This window comes from Bactrocera latifrons, unplaced genomic scaffold (assembly GCF_001853355.1).
Source record: "Bactrocera latifrons isolate USDA-ARS-PBARC rearing strain unplaced genomic scaffold, ASM185335v1 scaffold_191, whole genome shotgun sequence".
Taxonomy (NCBI): Eukaryota; Metazoa; Arthropoda; class Insecta; order Diptera; family Tephritidae; genus Bactrocera; species Bactrocera latifrons.
In genome coordinates this window covers 35548-54802 of record NW_017535419.1, presented here as the reverse complement: position 1 = coordinate 54802, position 19255 = coordinate 35548, and the positions used below count along the sequence as shown (strand labels likewise).

The 19255-nt window shown below is 32.9% G+C and overlaps 3 protein-coding genes across 3 annotated transcripts in view; 1 reads left to right on the top strand and 2 right to left on the bottom strand.

Annotated features, from left to right (window-relative positions):
* Nucleotides 1–760: 760 nt before the first annotated feature.
* LOC108967592 (3'-5' ssDNA/RNA exonuclease TatD) lies at nucleotides 761–3194 on the bottom strand. Its single transcript, XM_018931114.1, has 5 exons — nucleotides 2595–3194; nucleotides 1801–2149; nucleotides 1513–1624; nucleotides 1267–1436; nucleotides 761–1202 (listed from the first exon to the last, which is right to left on the bottom strand). Exons 1-5 carry the CDS (start codon nucleotides 2809–2811, stop codon nucleotides 1064–1066), a joined length of 987 nt encoding a protein of 328 aa, XP_018786659.1. The 5' UTR covers nucleotides 2812–3194; the 3' UTR covers nucleotides 761–1063.
* Nucleotides 3195–10133: 6939 nt separating this feature from the next.
* LOC108967589 (neuropeptide SIFamide receptor) overlaps nucleotides 10134–19255 on the bottom strand; it is a 29230-nt gene continuing 20108 nt past the window's right edge. The window contains exons 3-7 of the mRNA XM_018931111.1: nucleotides 17039–17138; nucleotides 11853–12301; nucleotides 11607–11781; nucleotides 10983–11542; nucleotides 10134–10345 (exon numbers count right to left, since the gene is read on the bottom strand). Coding sequence (XP_018786656.1) covers nucleotides 10134–10345; nucleotides 10983–11542; nucleotides 11607–11781; nucleotides 11853–12301; nucleotides 17039–17138 — 1496 coding nt within the window. The remainder of the gene's footprint in view (nucleotides 10346–10982; nucleotides 11543–11606; nucleotides 11782–11852; nucleotides 12302–17038; nucleotides 17139–19255) is intronic.
* Nucleotides 14094–15155, top strand: LOC108967590 (A-kinase anchor protein 14). The gene is made up of 3 exons (XM_018931112.1): nucleotides 14094–14204; nucleotides 14277–14386; nucleotides 14774–15155. The coding sequence occupies exons 1-3, from the start codon at nucleotides 14193–14195 to the stop codon at nucleotides 14919–14921; spliced, it is 270 nt and encodes an 89-aa protein (XP_018786657.1). The 5' UTR covers nucleotides 14094–14192; the 3' UTR covers nucleotides 14922–15155.

Here is a 19255-nt window from a genome sequence, read left to right as displayed (position 1 = left end):
CATTTACCGTGTTACTTTCATCTATCCACTGTATTATCATGCGCATAGCTTACAACTATTTCTATATATGTATGCACCAACGTACATATATATGTATGTTAATGATTTGGGGTAGCACAATAAACATTCCGGAGCGCAACAACAAATATCAAACAAAATTTATAATAAATATTTACAAGTTTTGGCGTAAAAAATCTTATATAATAGTAAATCAAATGTATGTATATATGAAAATGGAGTCAATAAGCTTCAGCTTGACTTGGTTTTTGTGTTTACACATATAAGAAGGGCTGAAAGTACTTTCTTTTCGCGCGACTTCTGTTGCTTCAACAACTTTAAATAATTTTATGTATGTGATGCGGACGCGAATTCGTCACATTGCAGTATCCAATATTTTTAATATATGGATATATTTAAACGTGTCTTCAACGTTTTGTATAACTTTTTTAGTAAATATATGTTTTTATATACATAGTATTTTAATTATTTGGATTATCACCCATTATCCCTGCGTTTATCCAAAACCAACACGAAAATTACATTCAAATTTCAGTCAATTCCTTTAGGTTCTATTATTCGCATTACATTTAAATAAATATTTTAGAATTTCATGTTTTCTGTAATGATAACTAACTCTAAAGTGATTCAAATAATYTTATTCGAATCATTTAGTTGGTTTTATGAGTATATTGTGGGTTTGCATGCGCTTTAAAAACACGTCGTAGTTAGTATGTATATGTGTATAATAAATAGGTATCGATTTCGTTAAAAATATATATTTTTAGCATATTTTGTCGTTTCTTTATTTGTTTTTATCAGCCAATTGGCTTTCTTCGCACTTCATTTAAGGCACTTTCGAAGTCTTGTAGTTCTTAGTTTATGTAGGAATTTAAGCAAAAAACTATATTACCACTTATAAAATTTTGGCACTTTCGTTTTGAATTCCTTTTAATGCATTCACTCGTTGTGTAATTGTTGAAAACCGGTGCATGCTTCAATTGCTTTTTTGCGCACTAAGCAATTTTAAGACAGTCTACATAAGTAAAATCACAGCCACTGGCATTTAGGATAGTCCAAAAAGCTTCAATGCATTAAATGCAGTTGCTAAAGCTACTTCATCTGGCGTTTTCTTCATGAATGCAGCTATCATCTCAACTATGGCGGGCAAACTACAAGGTTCATTGCGTTGAAAAGTACAGTACCTGAAATAAAAAAGTTAAAATATTAAATTAAAATAAATGTGCAGATATAAATTTTATAACCAACCTATGTAAATATAATAACGAGCGTTCTGTTATACCAGTCTTAACATGTTGCGGCAGCTTGGAAGCTCTTGTATTTGGATACATGAAAGGCGAGTCCGTTTCGACAAGCAGTCTGTCTATAGGCAAAGTTCCATTTTCTAAGAGTTTGCGCACTCCACTATCTGATTTGTCCTGCAGATTTTTAGCGATACAATTGCGTTACACTATATACATAAATGTTGAAAACTTGACCACAACTATTTATTACCTTGCATAAATAACCAGTTAAACTAATATAGAATCTCCTATTCAGATATTCGACTGCTTCGTCTGCTGTGCCCATGAATCCTCTTATGATCACAGGCGGTAAATTCTCAAATCTGCAAATGCATATTAAATAGTAAATAAAGATAATAAAAAAAATAACTTTGTTTCGAAACTAGAATACTCTTCACAACAAAAGTTTTCAAGTAAAGAACTTAATTTTTATCTATCAGTTCGTATGGAAGTTACAAACTCCAGAGTATATACATATATAAACATAATAATAACTTACTTTTCCAGTATATCGAGTACATCCTGTTGCGCAGAGCGCTCATGTATCAGCAATGATTTGTTCAATTGGCAAGCCAAATGGATCTGCTTTTCAAATATCTCTTTTTGTGCCTCAGGCTCTGAGAAATCACGCTGATAGTCTAAGCCGCAAGGTCCAATGGCAACGCATTCCTGCGAAGCAGCAATATGTTCGAACTCGAACCACGTATTTGGTTCTTCGATAATTGACTTGGAGTCGTGGGGATGTATGCCAGCAGTCGAATAGATTATATCGGGATAAATCCGTGATAGACGCAGCGCTTCTTTGCTAGATTTTACCGATGTACCTGGAACCATAATTTTTTGAACACCTGCAAAAATATAAAAAGCAATTTTAATAAAAACTCAATATAACATATAATGAGTAAGTAAGTTTGTAAGTTTTTTTATCTTAAAACTTGCAATTTCGTTAATTATATGCAAACGACGTAAACGGAGACTTCCCGTAAGACCTTTGAGGTCAAAATGGATACACGTACATACAAAAATAAATATTTCTTATTTGTATGCGCATATTAATGGGTGTGTAAATATTTACTTATGTGCGTATATGTACATATATTAAAGAATACGAATACGCAACGCCTTGTTATTATCGAAGAAGATCGCAACGAAATCTTCATGAAAACAGACTGCGCTAATTGACAAAGTATGTATGAGCAAACATACATATGCATTCACATATATAAGTAAGGAATATAGTATGTTAAATACGTCAACCAGAATTATGTATATTTCTGCATGCTACATACATACCTGCATCTTTTGCTCGCTGTATAACTGATTCCAGATCACGGCTATATTTTTTRTTTGTTAAATTCGCGCCTGCATCAATCACTATGAGATTTTCGAAGCAGTGCTTCATGTCCACTAAATCTAAATCCACACCAACACCCAAGCTACCTGCCAAGCTTAAACCAGCACCAGCGCTAGTATTTGCAGCGGAGGCTGTGCCAGCTATAGATTGTGCCATTATCGTAGAGGTTTTGTTATTTTTGTTTTTGTTTATTACTACCAGTAACTCCTATGATTAATCGTGTTATCTATAAATCGAGTGGTGCTCGCACGTTGACTCTTGACGAAAATAGATATGACGAAATAAAATACAAGAGCACACGGTGAAAATTGTTTTATATGCACATTAATTATGATGAATATCTATCTTTGAAGAATTATGGCGTATATCGTTTACGGCAAAGTATTGTCGAGAAAAACAATCATTACAGTAAAACTTAAAGTATCACACGCAAATGAAGCACCTTAAAAACGTTAGTTTTGTAGGAAAATTAAATTAAAAATGTTATAGAAATTGATCACGACTGCTGGCTGCTGGCGGCCAAGAAATTTAGTAAAATACCAGAGTAAACAGTATTGCCAACTTCGCTTTGTATTTATTTTTTATAATTGATGGGCAATCCTATAAGTACAGTGTGCCTAAACGAATAAATATAAATATTAATTGAAAATTATTTCATAAGACCGAAGATGTAATAAAGTAAAATATAAAGGGTATAACTATGAAATGAAATCTCTTTGCGAACAGATAGAATTTGTTGAGCCGTTAAAGCACAGGGTGTTCTATTTTGTTTAATTTGAAGTGTGAATATTTTCATGTATATTTATCGTTATTCAATCATAATTAAATTTAATTATAAAATTTATTTTATTTTTAATTTTAAATCCCAAATACCGAAAAAAATTAATTACAAAGCAATAATTAAAAATTACAATTTAAATTTTCGTATATCACGTTCTATCATTTTGGTTATCGAGTTGGCAGAGAAGTCGACCCAGTCAACCAGCTATGACTGTTTACTCATTATTGGTTATATATTATTCCATAATTCCATTAAGAAAAAAAACACAAATTCTCAACATTCCAAATAGTTTTTCTTTTCAATTTATTTGAGTATTTGTCTATTTAATTTAATGCAATATGTATTTTGGAATATCTAACGATGATAACTTCTTGAATACAGCATGGCAATAAAATCGATTTTTTGAGTATTGTACGTATATTTTTATTATTTATGTATTGTGTAACTGTTTTTTTGGTTGTTTTGAGTTTTGCTTTAACATTTACACAATGTTTATGACATAATTTTCTGTGTAACATATAAGTATATATGTATATTAATTTATTATTTATATTTGCTTCAATTATATTGACTTTCAATCAGATTATCATAAACTTAAAATTGTTATTGGCAAAGTAAACGATAAAAATTAAGGAGTAGGCTATTTTTTTTTACTTGATTATAATATGTAAATACAATTTAGTATTTATATATTCATGTGTAATCATTGTTTTCAAATCATATGCATACTATTGACTCATGCGTGCGTATGAAAAATATTCTATAAATTATTTCTTAAAGTTAGTATGCTGTAATTATTAAAGTGAAATTTATCTCTTTTATGTTTTATATTCTTTGTTTTTAGTTTGTTAGGTACATTTTTAAAATGTAATACTTTTGTTTTTGGTTTTCTTTTTGAATACGTGGTATGTGTGACGGTTTCATTTTTCTTTTATATCAAACTTGTGATTTAAAAACAATTTCATATTTCTRGTATGCAATATATATAACTGTATGTATGTTTTTCAGCTAGCTACTCCATATAGCTCACACAGATATGAATATAAGGATATCCGTTATTTGGACAAGTTGGTTCTAGTTTGCATTTGATATATGTAAAACTGAAACTACGTATAATTTTTAAAGTGTGTTTTTTGTTTAGAAAAATCATCAAAACCTTTATTGTAGATATTTGCAGTAGAATACAATTTTTTGAAGGTTGTGAGTTTAGTGGTTTAATGCAAAATAGCCAAGATAAAAAAAAATCCTTTGAGAAACAATTATGATTTAAGCACGGTTTAAATTAAAAAATCCTTTTCTGACTGAACGCAGTTTTAGCGCAAAAACTGCAACTTCAGTGGGCGCTTGAAAAAAAATCAACTTGTGAAATAACGGACACCCTAATATATATTTTTTCTTAATTCTGTGACTGTTCCTAGTTCTATTAATTTAATTTCCTTTGTTTGTATATATAATCTCTGTATTTAGTATATTTTTTGACAGCTAATAGTTAATACTTTTAGTATTGAATATGAACATACAAAAGCGGCTAAGTACAAATTCTTTTCACATTCATACGTGTGTATGTATGTACTTCGCTATTTATCTATATATGTAAATGTGTATGAAGTGTTTGTTGTCTTTAGTATATTTGGTGTATTTCTTTTGGTTTTATTTTCTGACTTTGTTAGTGTCTCTATGTACTTACTATGTATGCTCTAATAAATCTTTGGTATTTATTTCAAGTATTTGTATTGTTTTAGTATTAACTTCGGTCTTTGTTCCATGAATGCAGTTATACATATTCCGTATCTGTAAGTGTTTATAAAAATGTTGTTAAGTAACTTTTATAAAACTTTGAACCATTTTGTCGATTATTCTATTTTATTTTGTGCCAAATGACAACGACGATTGCGTTTGCTGCATTTGATATACATACATATGTATTTATCTACATAGCTTATATTAATAGAAAAGTGTGCTTGAGTAAATTAGATCACACATTTGGGGAATGTTTACATATATGTATATTGTACATCCTTATGGTGTATGGTATGTATGTCGATATGCGCACAAGCAAACTTAGCCTCACAAAACATGGTACATCTTCGCCCTAATTAATGACTTATCGAGCTTTTAGCATCAGCTACATAATAAACATAGTAAAATAGTAGATGCGCTCATTCTGTAGTAGTAATAAAATGAATTTATAGTTCAAACCTTCGGATAAATTAGGAAACGGTATCAAAGTTGAACCGTATATAGCAAACTTGTTGGAAAAGTAAAACAAAACATGAAATTTAAAAATATAGTGTTTTCCATGATATTTTATCCAAATGTTTGACCAAATTTATCCAAGCTTCACTATTTATTTATTAAGCATATATAATAGTTAATTTTCTTTTTTCAAACGTTATTTTTACACATATTTTATTGTATAGATGCTTTTGCACCCTGCAGGCAAATTTAGAATATCGTAAACCAGGTTGGGTTGCGTTAAATACTAAGTCAACTCTTAAATACTATTGACCTTCACTGCTTAGTTTCTCCATAGCAAGTCTATGCCAATAGTCTCTCATATCGTTGTTGTTATTGTCGCAAAGATGATCCCATTTTTAATTTTCTAAAATGGAAGTGCGTGTTAATCACTTCTTTTCTATATATCCATGCCATGCTTCATTTGGTTTTGCTCTTTCTTCCATTATTATTCTACAATTAATATTATATTTGTGATTCTGTTTCTTCTATCTGATACTGAAGTTTTATCTATCTTTCTGACCACCTCACCTTATTGCAATGAATAATTTCGAATATTGTGCCAAAATTTCAAGTCGTTGGGACAAAACTGACGAAGTTAAAAATATTTTTTTACTGGTTTCCACCAGATTTTCACTTTAAAGCGTTTTCCTTCAGCACAACTCACGTTTTCAAAGTTGGTGTTCCTCATAACTTCAAAACTATAAGGCCGATCACTTTCAAGATTTGATCATTAAGTAATTTCGTTTGATGAGAACAGCTGATTTTTTCGAATGTTTTGGCAACCAACTTCATACTTAACCGCTTTACCGTTATATATTAGAACAGCTGATATAGTAAGTTATGTTTGTAAAAAAATTAATTTTTGATCCTTTATCGGTTAAAGGAAGATTAAAAATAGCATTTGCGAATTTTGCTGTTTTTCTATCAAAAGGGTAAAAAATCCAGTTCAATCACGACGAATTCCGGCAATTTCAAWCTTGACGATGCACCACATCTTGGAACGACGCTTGAAGCCGATGTGAATAATGTATAGTCGTTGATAGATGCAAATCGTCGAAACACGACTAGATATAATTTCGAAACTTGACATATGATTCCTCATCTTCTTACAGAGCGAGATTTATTTCAACACTTTAACGGCTGAGATTTGCTTAGTAATTACTTTTTGAAGCGCATTCTTACTGGCGACGAAAAGTTGGTTATTTATAAGAATTTAAAACGCAAAAGATCATGGTCTAGCCACTCAAACCACTAAATCAACTAACGTAACGTAACTAAAATGTTACGTTGTCTATTAGGTGCTACTTCAAGCAATTGCTTTATTTTAAACTATTCTCCGATAATACTATGAATAATTCTGAAGTACAATGAGCTGRACAAATTGACTCTGACAGAATAGACCAGAATTGATCAATAGAAAAGATGTGGTGTTCCACGATGATAATACGAGACAGTGTACAAGTTTGATGACTTGCCTTGCAGCTTGAATGGGATGTGCCCACCATATTCTCTTAGTTTTACTATCTTCGTTTCTTTACATATTTCGATCTCCGAAAAATTSTTTTGTCGGGAAAACCTTCATCTGAAATCAGAACCTCAAAAAACACTTGAACCAGTTTTTTTGCCTGCAAAGATCAAACATTTTATGAGCGCGGAGTCAATCTCTTGGCTCATGGAGAATATATAATTTCATAAAATATTTTACTCCCTTGCCATATCATCTTTTTTCGAAATGAAAACTTAGTAGAACATTCTACGAATGTCATACTTTAATGTATCATTGGTTWTAATAAAGATATTTTACTCAATCAATCTTTTATAGTATGATGAATCTGTAAACTTTTAAAATACATTTAAAACCATTTTTCATGCAGGGTGCATTAACATGTTATATACTATGTATGTGTAATCAATTATATAATTTATTTATGCGACATAGCGCGCTATCCTGGCTTTCCCTAAATGCGATTCAAATCGAAAATAGATAAYTTTGGCTGATAACTATTATTACAATACATTATTATTTATATTAAATATAAATAATATAATCTATAAGATTTACAAGCATGTGAACTAATTTGATTAGCGCATTAATAACGTGATCGAATAACAAAATATTTATATAACCTCAATCTTTTGTTTTGTTGTTTGGTTTCTGCTTTGAACTTTTTGTTGTATTGTTCGTTGAGTGTCAACTGAGATTAAAGAGGTTATATCCACTTGTGAATTAAAAAATAATAATAATTTGGCATATAMGTATATTGAAAGTACATATGTATATTTGAGAATAATTCCCGAAAATTTGAAGTCGATCCTGCAAATAGTTTCGGAGATGTATGAGCGTAGTTGTAAGAAATTGTTTAAATGAACTGGAGGCCCGACTGGGGATCGGCTACGTTATCAAGGGAATTCAAAATTATTAAATTCTGTAAATTTATACTACTTTTATGTATTTTTAAATAAAATGCCTCTTCAAAAYAAAAATTAAAAAAACTTACAAGTGGATATAACCTCTTAAAGCGACTTCAAAACAATTTCCTAAAATTATTTATTCATAATTGTGCATAATGCTGTTAATTTCATCCACTCATATAATATATAAGTATATATACATAAGTGTATATATATATGTACGTAGCTATATAATGTTTAAGTACTAAAAGTTATTAACAAAACAATTCTAGGCGCCTTACTTGTGTTTGCTGGAGTCAATATAAGTCACACTGCCAGCGAGACGGTCAAGTGTATCTAATTTTCAACATTATATGCATGTGACTATATTGATAATTAATATAATAAATACATATTTTATGTTAATTTAACAAGATTATATATATATATATATATATATATTCCATTTTTGTGATAAATAATTTTTCTAAAATGCGAAATAATAAGCAGAACAACTTAGTTATATACTAACACACACATATGTATGTATGTATGCTTGCATTTATGTAAATATTCTATGCTTGTCTGTAAGCAAGTATGTATGTATGAAATTGTTAGCTAAAATTATTGCTCTTTACCGAAATCAACACGTTTAATATAAATATATAAATCGTAAGAAWGTTGTTCTTAACCATAAATGTTGCTGTTAGTAGGTACATTGCATTTAGAACTCGGTGTGATGTAAATTTTACATATAGTACRTACACATATTGGACAGTTGAGATACATACATCTGCCCTGCATCGCAAGTACATATGTATGCATGTCTGTATGTGCCTATATATACTATATACATATGTATGGCTGCGTACGTTATGTATGTATTTTTTCTTTTCTCTCTCACATATTTGTTTTTACTTCTGTTGTTGTATTCTGAAATTTGTTCAGTACTCATAAAAATACAAATTTCAATTCGCATACTTCATTATCAAACATTTCATAGCCGTAAATCTGTATATATTTATGTATGTATGTATACAGTATAACAATCATTAAAACTGTATGTGTATTTGTATATCCGAAACTATCATATGAAACTCGTACAAAATGCATATCACCACACATTACTTACATATAATCATTATCATCAAAATCATCATCACCAATATTATAATCGTCATTATAATCACCGAAATCTTCATAATCATTTTCGTGATCATCATTATCATTATCATCATTATCATTATCATCATCATTATCATTGTCCTCATCATCATTATTAGCATCATCATATTCATCATCAATCTTTATCATTTTATTCGTCATAAGCATCATTATCATTATGATGATCATTAAGTTCATTATCTTCACCATCATTATCATTATATTAATCATAATCATCACCGCTTTCATCAACGTTATCATTATCCCACAATTAAAAAGTGTACTTAAGATTATACGCACCTCTAACTAAGCTAGAYTTAACTATAGCACTTGCGCACTGACATACAAACATTCAATACACCAATACACCTGTAAACATGTATGTGYGCATTTTTGTATGCACCTTCTCTTAACACTGACTTAAACACCTATCATACATACAATCGTAACATATACAAGTACATATACTACATACATATAAGAAATGTGCGTCCTGATTACAATTTGCTTTTCACTTTGTATGCATTTGCTTCTGCTTCCCGTTATACTAACACACTACGTTTAGGATATGTATGTAAGTTACAACGCTCAATAGTACACTTTTAAGTGCGTGTATGTGTGGCGCGCTTTGTTTTTTTTTTTTTTTTTGCTGTTTGTAAGTATGTGTGGCTGTATGAGATTTTTAGTATAAATCGTAGTGTTTTGTTGGTGTTGTTGTTATTATTATTTTCCATATAATATAATATATAGCAATGTTAATACGAATAATCATTTATGAAATGGCTACTTTGTTAATCTTTCAATTATTTACTGTTATACTAGATTTGTTGTTATTGTTGTTGACTAATTTTCCTTTGCAGTGCAATTGATTTACTTAGTTTTTGTTGTAATTTCTTCAAATGAATTACTCAAAAATTTCTATATTTCGTCGAGGCGATGCGAGCGCACCGCCTAGTGAAGCCTCGGTTTTCTTTAAGATCGAGACATGATGTCCAGTGCCGTCACCCGTGCGAGTGTGACACGCAATTATGGAGTCCTGTTTGTTGAGAATACCGCGGCGTTGATCGGCGAAAGAAATAACAGAATCCTGCTTTACCAGCTGATGGCGTCTGGGTTCTATAAATAGCAGGAAAATAACAGAAAAATATATATCTCTATATGTTTTGTAGTGCCAGACATCTTTAAAGATAAAGTTTATATAAAAAAAAATATGGTGTATGTTTATCTTTGTATAGATGACAAGCGATTGCCACCCACTTTTTAAATGTTTCACTGTTTAAGGTCTAGAAATATTGATAGAAATAAATTGAGGCTTGCAGTTCTTTTGTGTCACACAGACTCACATAGGTGTTTATTGATAGTTTTCGAGACAAAAATAGCCACAATATTCATTACAACTTACTGAAATCATGGAACCAAAATTCATCTAACTACCCGCCTAATGGCTCTCATTCTACAATTTATGTAATAAAAATGAAATTTAAAGAAACATGTAGCCTAAAATATTAAATTTCCGAGTCATTATCAATGACATAAATTCTTATTTCATCAATATTTCAAATAGAAAATGGTGAAAGGGGCACTGGAACACGTGAACGATGCCTTAGAGAAGGTAATTCTGTATCTTTACGTTATAAAAAAGAAATACCTTATACGTGTTGTAGGGTTTACTTATGTGGTGTGAGAAAACACGCTTCTCTGTGGTAAGATTTAAGATACTAAACATAGTACAACAATATGTTCGATCACTCACCAGGCCTTTGATCCACAAATGAGATCACTGAGTCTTGTTTGACAAACTTTTGTCTTTTATATTCCAACATGGCGGCGCTGGTGCTGGGCGAACCATAATTGTGTGTATCCAATTTAAAGCTCGTTCCACGTCGTGAATCAATTGACATATTGTCTTGCGTAGAGCAGGAGTCCTGGCATTTATCCAAACCATTGCGTCTAGCATCCATATATGAAACAATCGAATCCTGTTTAGTTAGTGACATTTTCGAACCATTACTATCCTGCTGGCAGAGCATGCGACGTGATCCATCACTAGAGGCGCTCTCTTGCTTGATCAAAAACTGTCTCGAGCCATGTGAGTCTTGCTTCAGTAACATTTGCTGTGACAGATTGCTGTCCTGCTTCAACATGGCGTTGTGATGATGACGACGCAATGATTGATGCTCATAAATATAGGAGACTGCGTTCGTTTTACGCAAGCCAGGGCTGCTGGGACTCTTTCGTGAGCTATTTTGATGATAATGCGAGGACTTGCGTGTGCTGGTGGTTGACGAGGCAATGGCGACATTGTCATAATATCTGTAAAAAATCGGTAGGCCATAAGCGTCATATATATTTAAGAATAAATTGTAGAAGAAAGGACCTTATGCGGGCACAGCATGATCGGGATTGTATAATAGCTGCGAAGCCACGTCGATATTTTTTGTTGAAAAATGCATATAAAATGGGGTTGATGCAGGAATTGGAAGAGCCCAGCCACTGCGCGAAGGGTGTCACCTTGTAGAGTACTTCGCTTTCTTCGTTTGAAAGTTCTCCACCTGAAAAAAGTAAATAAAAGTTAACAATTAGATTTTAGTAATCCAGAAAAAGATTTTCCATATGAACTAACCAAATTTAATACGGGCGAAAATCACATATAGTGGCAGCCAAGACAATACGAACAATATAACAACTGCTACAAGCATTTTGATCACCTTCACCTTCGACTTCTGTTGCATCCGATCCATTTGTGCATCCTTTGAGTCGCCGGGAATCGAACGCGTCGACACCTTTATCCAAATCAACACATAGCACAGTGTTATCAAAGACATTGGCAGTAGATAGCAGGCCACTAAATGGGCTAGGAGGAAATATAGATTGCCATTTGAACCGGGYGGCCACACCTCCTGACAGAGGTAGAGGTTCGGCGCTGCCGGAAACGAGTCAGCGGCCGGCACGAGATCAAAGTATAAAAGCCAGGGTATTGTCGAACTTAAGGCAATCAGCCAGATGCATAATATCATGAAGCGTGCGCGACTCTTTGTCATCTGCTTAAGTGGCCACCAGATTGCAATGAATCTGAAAATGTCAAAAATATTTATGCATGCAATTTAGTAGCCATAAAAATGAAATTAAAAAGCACTGAAAAGTTAGCATATTGCTATTGGGAGGGCGTCATTAAAGTGGAGGTGAAATTATTGTCGTTTACGACTCCATTTCACATTGATGTCAACGGTTTACTGGTTTTGCACTGAAATATTATATAGCTATATACAGGGGGATTAAATATGAAGGAAGGCAATTACGAATTTAGTTCATTTTAGGGAAGAACCTTTAAGAATTATTATTCTTCTACTTAAATGCGAGCGTTTTTTACATTAGCTTCGCGGATAACTGAGAAGATATTACGCCTACAGAAAGTGAAGACTCCTTTCCAGTCCTTTCGTTGGAGGTCTTCCTCTTCCTCTGCTTTCCCCGGCGAATACTGCGTCCAATACTTTCAAAGCTGGATTGTTTTCGTCTATACGCACGACATGACCCAGCAAGYGCAGCCGGTGTCTTCTTAATTCGCTGAACTATGCCAATATCGTCTTATATCTCATACAGCTCAGCATTCCATCGAATGCGATATTCTCTGTGGCCAACGCGAAAAGACCACAAATCTTTCGTAGAATCTTTCTCTCGAAAACTCGTAACGTTGACTCATCCGWTTTTGTCATCGACCTGCGYWGAATKTCGAAGCTGACATTGTTGTTGGTGTTGATGATGRTTCCAAGATAGACGAAGTTATCTACCACTTCAAAGTTATGAWTGTCAACAGTGRTGTGKRATTCMAGTCGCGAGTGCGACGACTGCCAGACCWATTTGTTTTGCTTCCTTATTTAGCCTGGAGAAAGCAGAACTAACGGCACGGCACAATATCATCGGCATACGCCAGCTTTTACCTATTCGATTAAATTCTGCTACTCGAATTATTTTCTTTAGCAGCAGCTGGACGGAGTAGCACGATAGGGAGTCGCCTTGTCTGAAACCCAATAGGTCACAATCTGAAATATTCTAAACACAATTATTGAAACTTAGTTCCCAGGAAACTAGAACTAGAAATATGTATTTACGAATTCACAAGTCAATAACTTCACTTTTTATGACCTCAATGCTCTTTGATATATTATTTATTTGATTAATTAATTTGAAATGTATATATAACCTAATAACCCAATTCTAAGCCCATGCGACTAATTAAGCTAGTGATAAAATTCTAAGCGCTCTAACAGCTAAAAAACTCACTGTCCATGGAAAGCAACAAAATTTATGAAAATACTGAACTTGATCTTATTAGCTATCAATAACAGTGACTGAACAAAAAATCAGCGCATAAAGCAGTTACGGCATCGATCATCGTCCAGTGGAACAGCTGATTCGCGGGGTGAGTGCTAGGGCGGCCATTCGTACGTTAGACACATATGAAAGTATATACGACTAGCGACAGARCGATCTGGCTGCCCGTGTCATTGGCGCCAGTTGTTGCCACATTCATATGCTTACATATGTATATACACTTGCAAATATATTTCAGATGTACATATGTATATACAAGCATTTTGCCGTAGTTGTCAAATGCAGCTTTTGAAAAGTTACATTGAATAGAGCCGCAATGCCAATCTCCTTGGAGCCCACAGTAGACTAGATTAAAGCTTAGCGCGGCGCTGTCACCTCCACTACCGCTATAACAAACGTATTGGTATGCCGTTAACTTACTTTCCAGCGCTAACATTGACCGCGGTCGTCCAGTTTTACTTCAATTTAACTCAGTATAGTGGCTAAAATCGAAAATCGTCAAAATTGTATAAAAGCATTTGGAAATGCACTGAAATGCAACAGTCACATTAATCCCTCCGTTGTAATAACAACACACCTTCAAATATATTAAAATAKTTTCCACTTTTCAAAACCCCACACAAAATCAAAAATGTTCAAAATCGTAAGTATATTTTTTAGAAATCGAGGGAAATAATTATCCATCAATTTCTCTCTCTACTCCGATCTTCTTCAGGTGCTTGTAATCTCCGTCATCGCCTTCGCTTGTGCCGAGCCTGGTGTTGTGGTTGCTCCTGCCGTACCCGTTGCGCCGATCGTACATCATGGCGCACACGCTGTGCACTCGTAAGTAGTTACCGTTAAACTAGCTGAGGCGCGCGTTTCATATTTAAAGAATAGTGCGATGTTCTGGAGTTATCGAAAAAGTATCGAATATGAATATACATATAGAAGAATACATATGTATGTATTTAAGCAGATGAAAACCTTCGAAATAAATAATACCATTTATTCCAAATGCTGCCAATGACCAGTCCGCCTGTCAGCATCTGCACTGAGTTGGAAAATTGCATTCTTCTTTGTAGCCGTACTAAAATATTCATTGTATCTAAAATATTTTTCCCATTTTTCGGATTTTTTTTATTTTTTTTTTTTTTTTTTATTTGCTTAGCTTATTTTACGCACTCGGCGCATTTACTACGAGTATTAAGCATTTTCGCTTTTTTATTGCAGTCACGTAATTCATCATCCCGTGCCAGTGAAGACCGTCGTGACACCAGTCATTGCCAAGCCAGTGGTGCCACTTGTGCCGGTCGTAAAGCCGATTGTGCCTGTAGTTCCAGTCCATCATGCCCATCCGGCCGTTGTTGTGCATCACTGAGCGCCGGCAGCATGGCAGACACCAACGCCAGCACCCGCAATCATCCAGGAACGTTGATGAGGATCAACGAAAGAACGAATCGAAGTTAATCGAACGCAACAATGGCTCAGTGCATTAATATATGTAGATTACAAGCTCCCTACTTCTATCCTACTTCCCCTTCATTCTTACTTTAATTCTGTACTATGAATTCCCCGAAATTAGTTAAATACAACAAGCGAAACAACAATAAAATTGTGAAAATCATTTAGCACGCTATGTGTAAGGCAATCATGGCATGCATGATGTATGTATGTATATATGTATGTGTGGTTTGGTAACGTGGGCAGCGCAACGAAAGGTTGTTAGTTCTTGAACTAACWATGAACATTATTATATATGCGCAAATATTCGCAAAAAATCATGAAAGTGCAAAAAGTTGGTTGAAACATCGTGTTGCGTTTCACCTCTTTCGTTTTCCATTAACTTTTGCAAATTTGGTTTTTRTTGTTATTGACGATGACTTGTGCTTAAAAAAATATTATATATAGTATTTAATTATATTTATACAAGTAGATAATATATACATATATTTCAGAGCGCTTGTACCAGGTAATTCACCAACAAACTTCCGAATGCTTTCGGATAATTTGATTATCTAGAGATGAAAGTATTTTGGGTTCAGTAAGTACAATTTGTTAGGAATATACTCGACGTGAATAACAATTAGCGCAACTTCGTTGACAGAGAGCCAAAAAAAAAATTCTATGTAACCCAAAAGTTTACCTAACGTTTGTAATATAGCTGAGCAACTGATTTATATAAGAACGTGACTTGTGCCTGTATTATTACCTATATAAAGTGTAACACAGAGCAATTAGTTCGAATAACAAACAATTCAAGGAAACATTAAATCAAAATAAGAACTTCGGCTATTCCATACATTTAAACCACCAAATTATTTATAAAAGGAACTACTCAGGCATATACTATACAGTTGACCTTTGTAAATGCTGCACCGAACTTCTTTGGCTGTGTCGGACCTAGCCAGTTGGTGCTTGACTTTTTCGAACAGCCCTTTTGTATTCTGTATATTTAATAATAACTGTTTCTTAATGGGGTGCTATAAATTGTAACTACTTCTAAGTTTTGCTTACTTTTTGAAATATCGACCATATGTATGTTCTTATCTCCTTAATAAGCTGCGCGAAGCGTCGGTAACACTAATATCGAAATTCTTTTATTGTCTATTAACCCTCTACAATATTKTCCTAAATTTTCAAAATRATCGGAGTAATAATTCCGGAGATACAGCCTTGAGAACTTGTCCGCTCGAGGCTAGCTAGGCTAAGTGCTCCGCCTTTAAACGCGTTTTTCTCGAAACTCTGTTTTTAAAGTCGGTTCGCTAGATTTCTCGAGAACTACTCAACCGATCTTCATGAAATTTTACACAGTTCTTTGAGATATAATTCTTAAKRATTTTTTTTTCGGTTACAACTATTTGAAAAATAAAGTCGTGAAATTTTAATTTTAGGTGATGCTGTAAGGAGTTATCCTGCCAAAGTGGGTGCGTATTTTTTTCATGGGGTCATGGTCACATTTTTTTTTTAATTTCAGAATTCCTTTGTTAATAATAAAATATTTCATTTTTTATATGCGAAAAAATTGTTGAAAAAAGGCTATTTTACCCGAGTAAACCCATGTAACCCCTTAAATAATGAAATATTTTAAATTTAAGAAAAAATTTATATTTTTGTGTTGATCTAAATTTTGGTGTGTCAAATTCAAACCATGCCTATTTATCGATAACACATTCTTATATGTGTTGACGAAGACTATAATACTTTCCATAATTTTGTTATTCAATGCAAATGAAATTAATTAGTAGAACTCCCCACAGTGAAGCTAAGTACCGCCCCTTGTAATCAGTATACATTAAGCAAATGTATATATTTTATTTATCCATGGTTTAGAACTTTCTTATAAGTTTAATAAAATGTCTTTTTCTGTTTTTTTAACTGATTTGTATTACGCTTGGTCGAGATTATAGGCGGCAATGTTAATTTACATGTTGCAAAAGCCGGTTAAATTAAGGACTATTATGAAAAGTGGGTAGTGTGGGTAAATGCTTTACTTACCTATCCAGTGATACGGCAATTAGACTGTAGACGGATGCTGCCACAGATACGCCCTGTATGTATGGCACTGTCTTGCACATCAGCCAGCCCAGCATCCAGGCTAAAAGAAGAGCATTAAAACAAAAGCAATTAATTAGAGTAACTGGCAATGAGACAGACAATTAACATAATGGGAACATTAATACATACAACTGTATATATATTCTTTAAATATATGGAGTAATATACTTTTTGTTTTATATTTACTGCTTTAATGTTACGCATTTTATTTTAATAGTTCTCATTATGGCATAGATATTTATATCAGATTCGTTTGGTTTATTATCGAATTAGCGCATATGTAGTACTAATAGAGTATTGAATTTTATAACTGTTAATGTCAGTGATTTGTCCCCTCCACATAATAAAACATATTAAAAACTGTATCTGACGATAATTGGACTTTGGATTTAATTCTGCACAATTATTTTTAATATGTTTTAAGACCCTTCCAATAGTTTTTTATACCTTGAATGGAGTTTATTAAGCTTGAAATTTGTAACAGGGAGAAGAAAACGTTGGAGACCCTATACAAAGTATATATGAATGATCAGTTTGATAAGCTAAGTCTATTTGGCCATGGCCATCTGTCTGTCAGTATATAAGCGAACTAGTCGCTTAGTTTTTAAGATCCCGATCTTTTATCTACAAAAAACCACAATATACTCCCCTCGATTTTTATATAACCTTCAAAATTTCTACCAATAATTAAGAATTTTTTAAGAATTTTCAATAATTTTGTAGACAAGTCTATGAAAATTTTAGATTATATTATTTTTACAAATGTTGTAATGAATTTTAATATTTTTTGTCGTACCGGTAGAAAACAGTACCACAATATTTTTAAGGAATAGATGATAAAAATCATTTTTGGTTCCACTTTTTTCGCTAGCTACGTGTGAGAATCCCAAGGGAAAAGCTCAGTTTCAAAGTTATGTGTCTTGCGTTCGTAGCAGTCTACTATACCTACACACACAATCACATTATACACATACTGTATAAATTGAAGATGCATATAAATCAAGCAAGAATCCCGTACACGTAAAAGCCTTATCAGCAGAAAAGTAGATGAAGTGTTCTTGACTTTGCACCTACTTATGTAGATGCGTCGAGTACATTTATCTGCTGTATATAGGTGTATGCGAGTGTGTTTATTATGTACTTGTATGGCACGTTGCTTTCTCAAGCCTGCTTTAAAATGTCATTCAACAAATGTTGCGTATACGCCGTGAAGGACGAGAGATGCTATTTCATTGGCATTGATGAGCCATGCATACAAAAATATAGATATAAGCTTTTTTTTTTGTATGCGTGGGTATGCATGTGTATAYGTTAAATATGTGCAGGTGAACAAAATGTCATTACCTCCAAAGTGAGTTAAGAGCGCAAAGAAAAAAAGATGAAATCACATTCTTAATACTTAATTACACCTGAGGTTAATATGTGTCCTTAAGGACGCTGGACAGTAACAAAGTAATACCTATTAAATCGTTGTGATATATGTGGGGCTATATAATTTGACTAGCATTTAAATTAATGCTTGTAAAGGCAATAAAAGGCACGTGTGCTAAAGTGATAACAAGTTACATAACAAGAGTTATTTACTAACATAAATATTAACCAAAAAAGTATTTGCCGAATTTAAGGCAAAATATAGTTGAAAATGTTTAATAGTTCAGTTTTGTGTTTTGTCAAAATTTCGTCAATATTGAAATCGGGACAACAATAACAATTAATTTACAGCAACTCAACTTATTAAAATACTAAAAAGCGCCTAAATGTAGGCAGCATAGGCCATACATACTTTTTAGCGCACAATGTCGGGATCTAAAATAATTTTAACCTTTCACGCGTTAGTTTTGTTTGCTAAAATTTGAAATAAAATTATTTGCTTAAAAAAATTCAAAYCATAGAATATAGTTCTGCTAAAATTGATTATCTCTCACGTGGATTACACAAATGGGAAAAGCAATTTCGGTGTAAATTCACCGATTACCAACTGAATACATTCCTCAGCCAATGTATTCCAGACAACAATTTCCGTTGGCAATTAATTTTTATGCTCTCGCAACAAAGTTGATAAAGAGAGTATTATAGTTTTGTTCACATAACGGTTGTTTGTAAGTCCTAAAACTAAAAGAGTCAGATATAGGGTTATATATACCAAAGTGATCAGGG

Bases quoted from the DNA above. Each gene is read 5' to 3' on its own strand.
- LOC108967590 (XM_018931112.1), top strand. The intron at 14,387-14,773 runs GTAAGTAGTTAC...TTTTTATTGCAG, and splicing joins GGCGCACACGCTGTGCACTC to TCACGTAATTCATCATCCCG.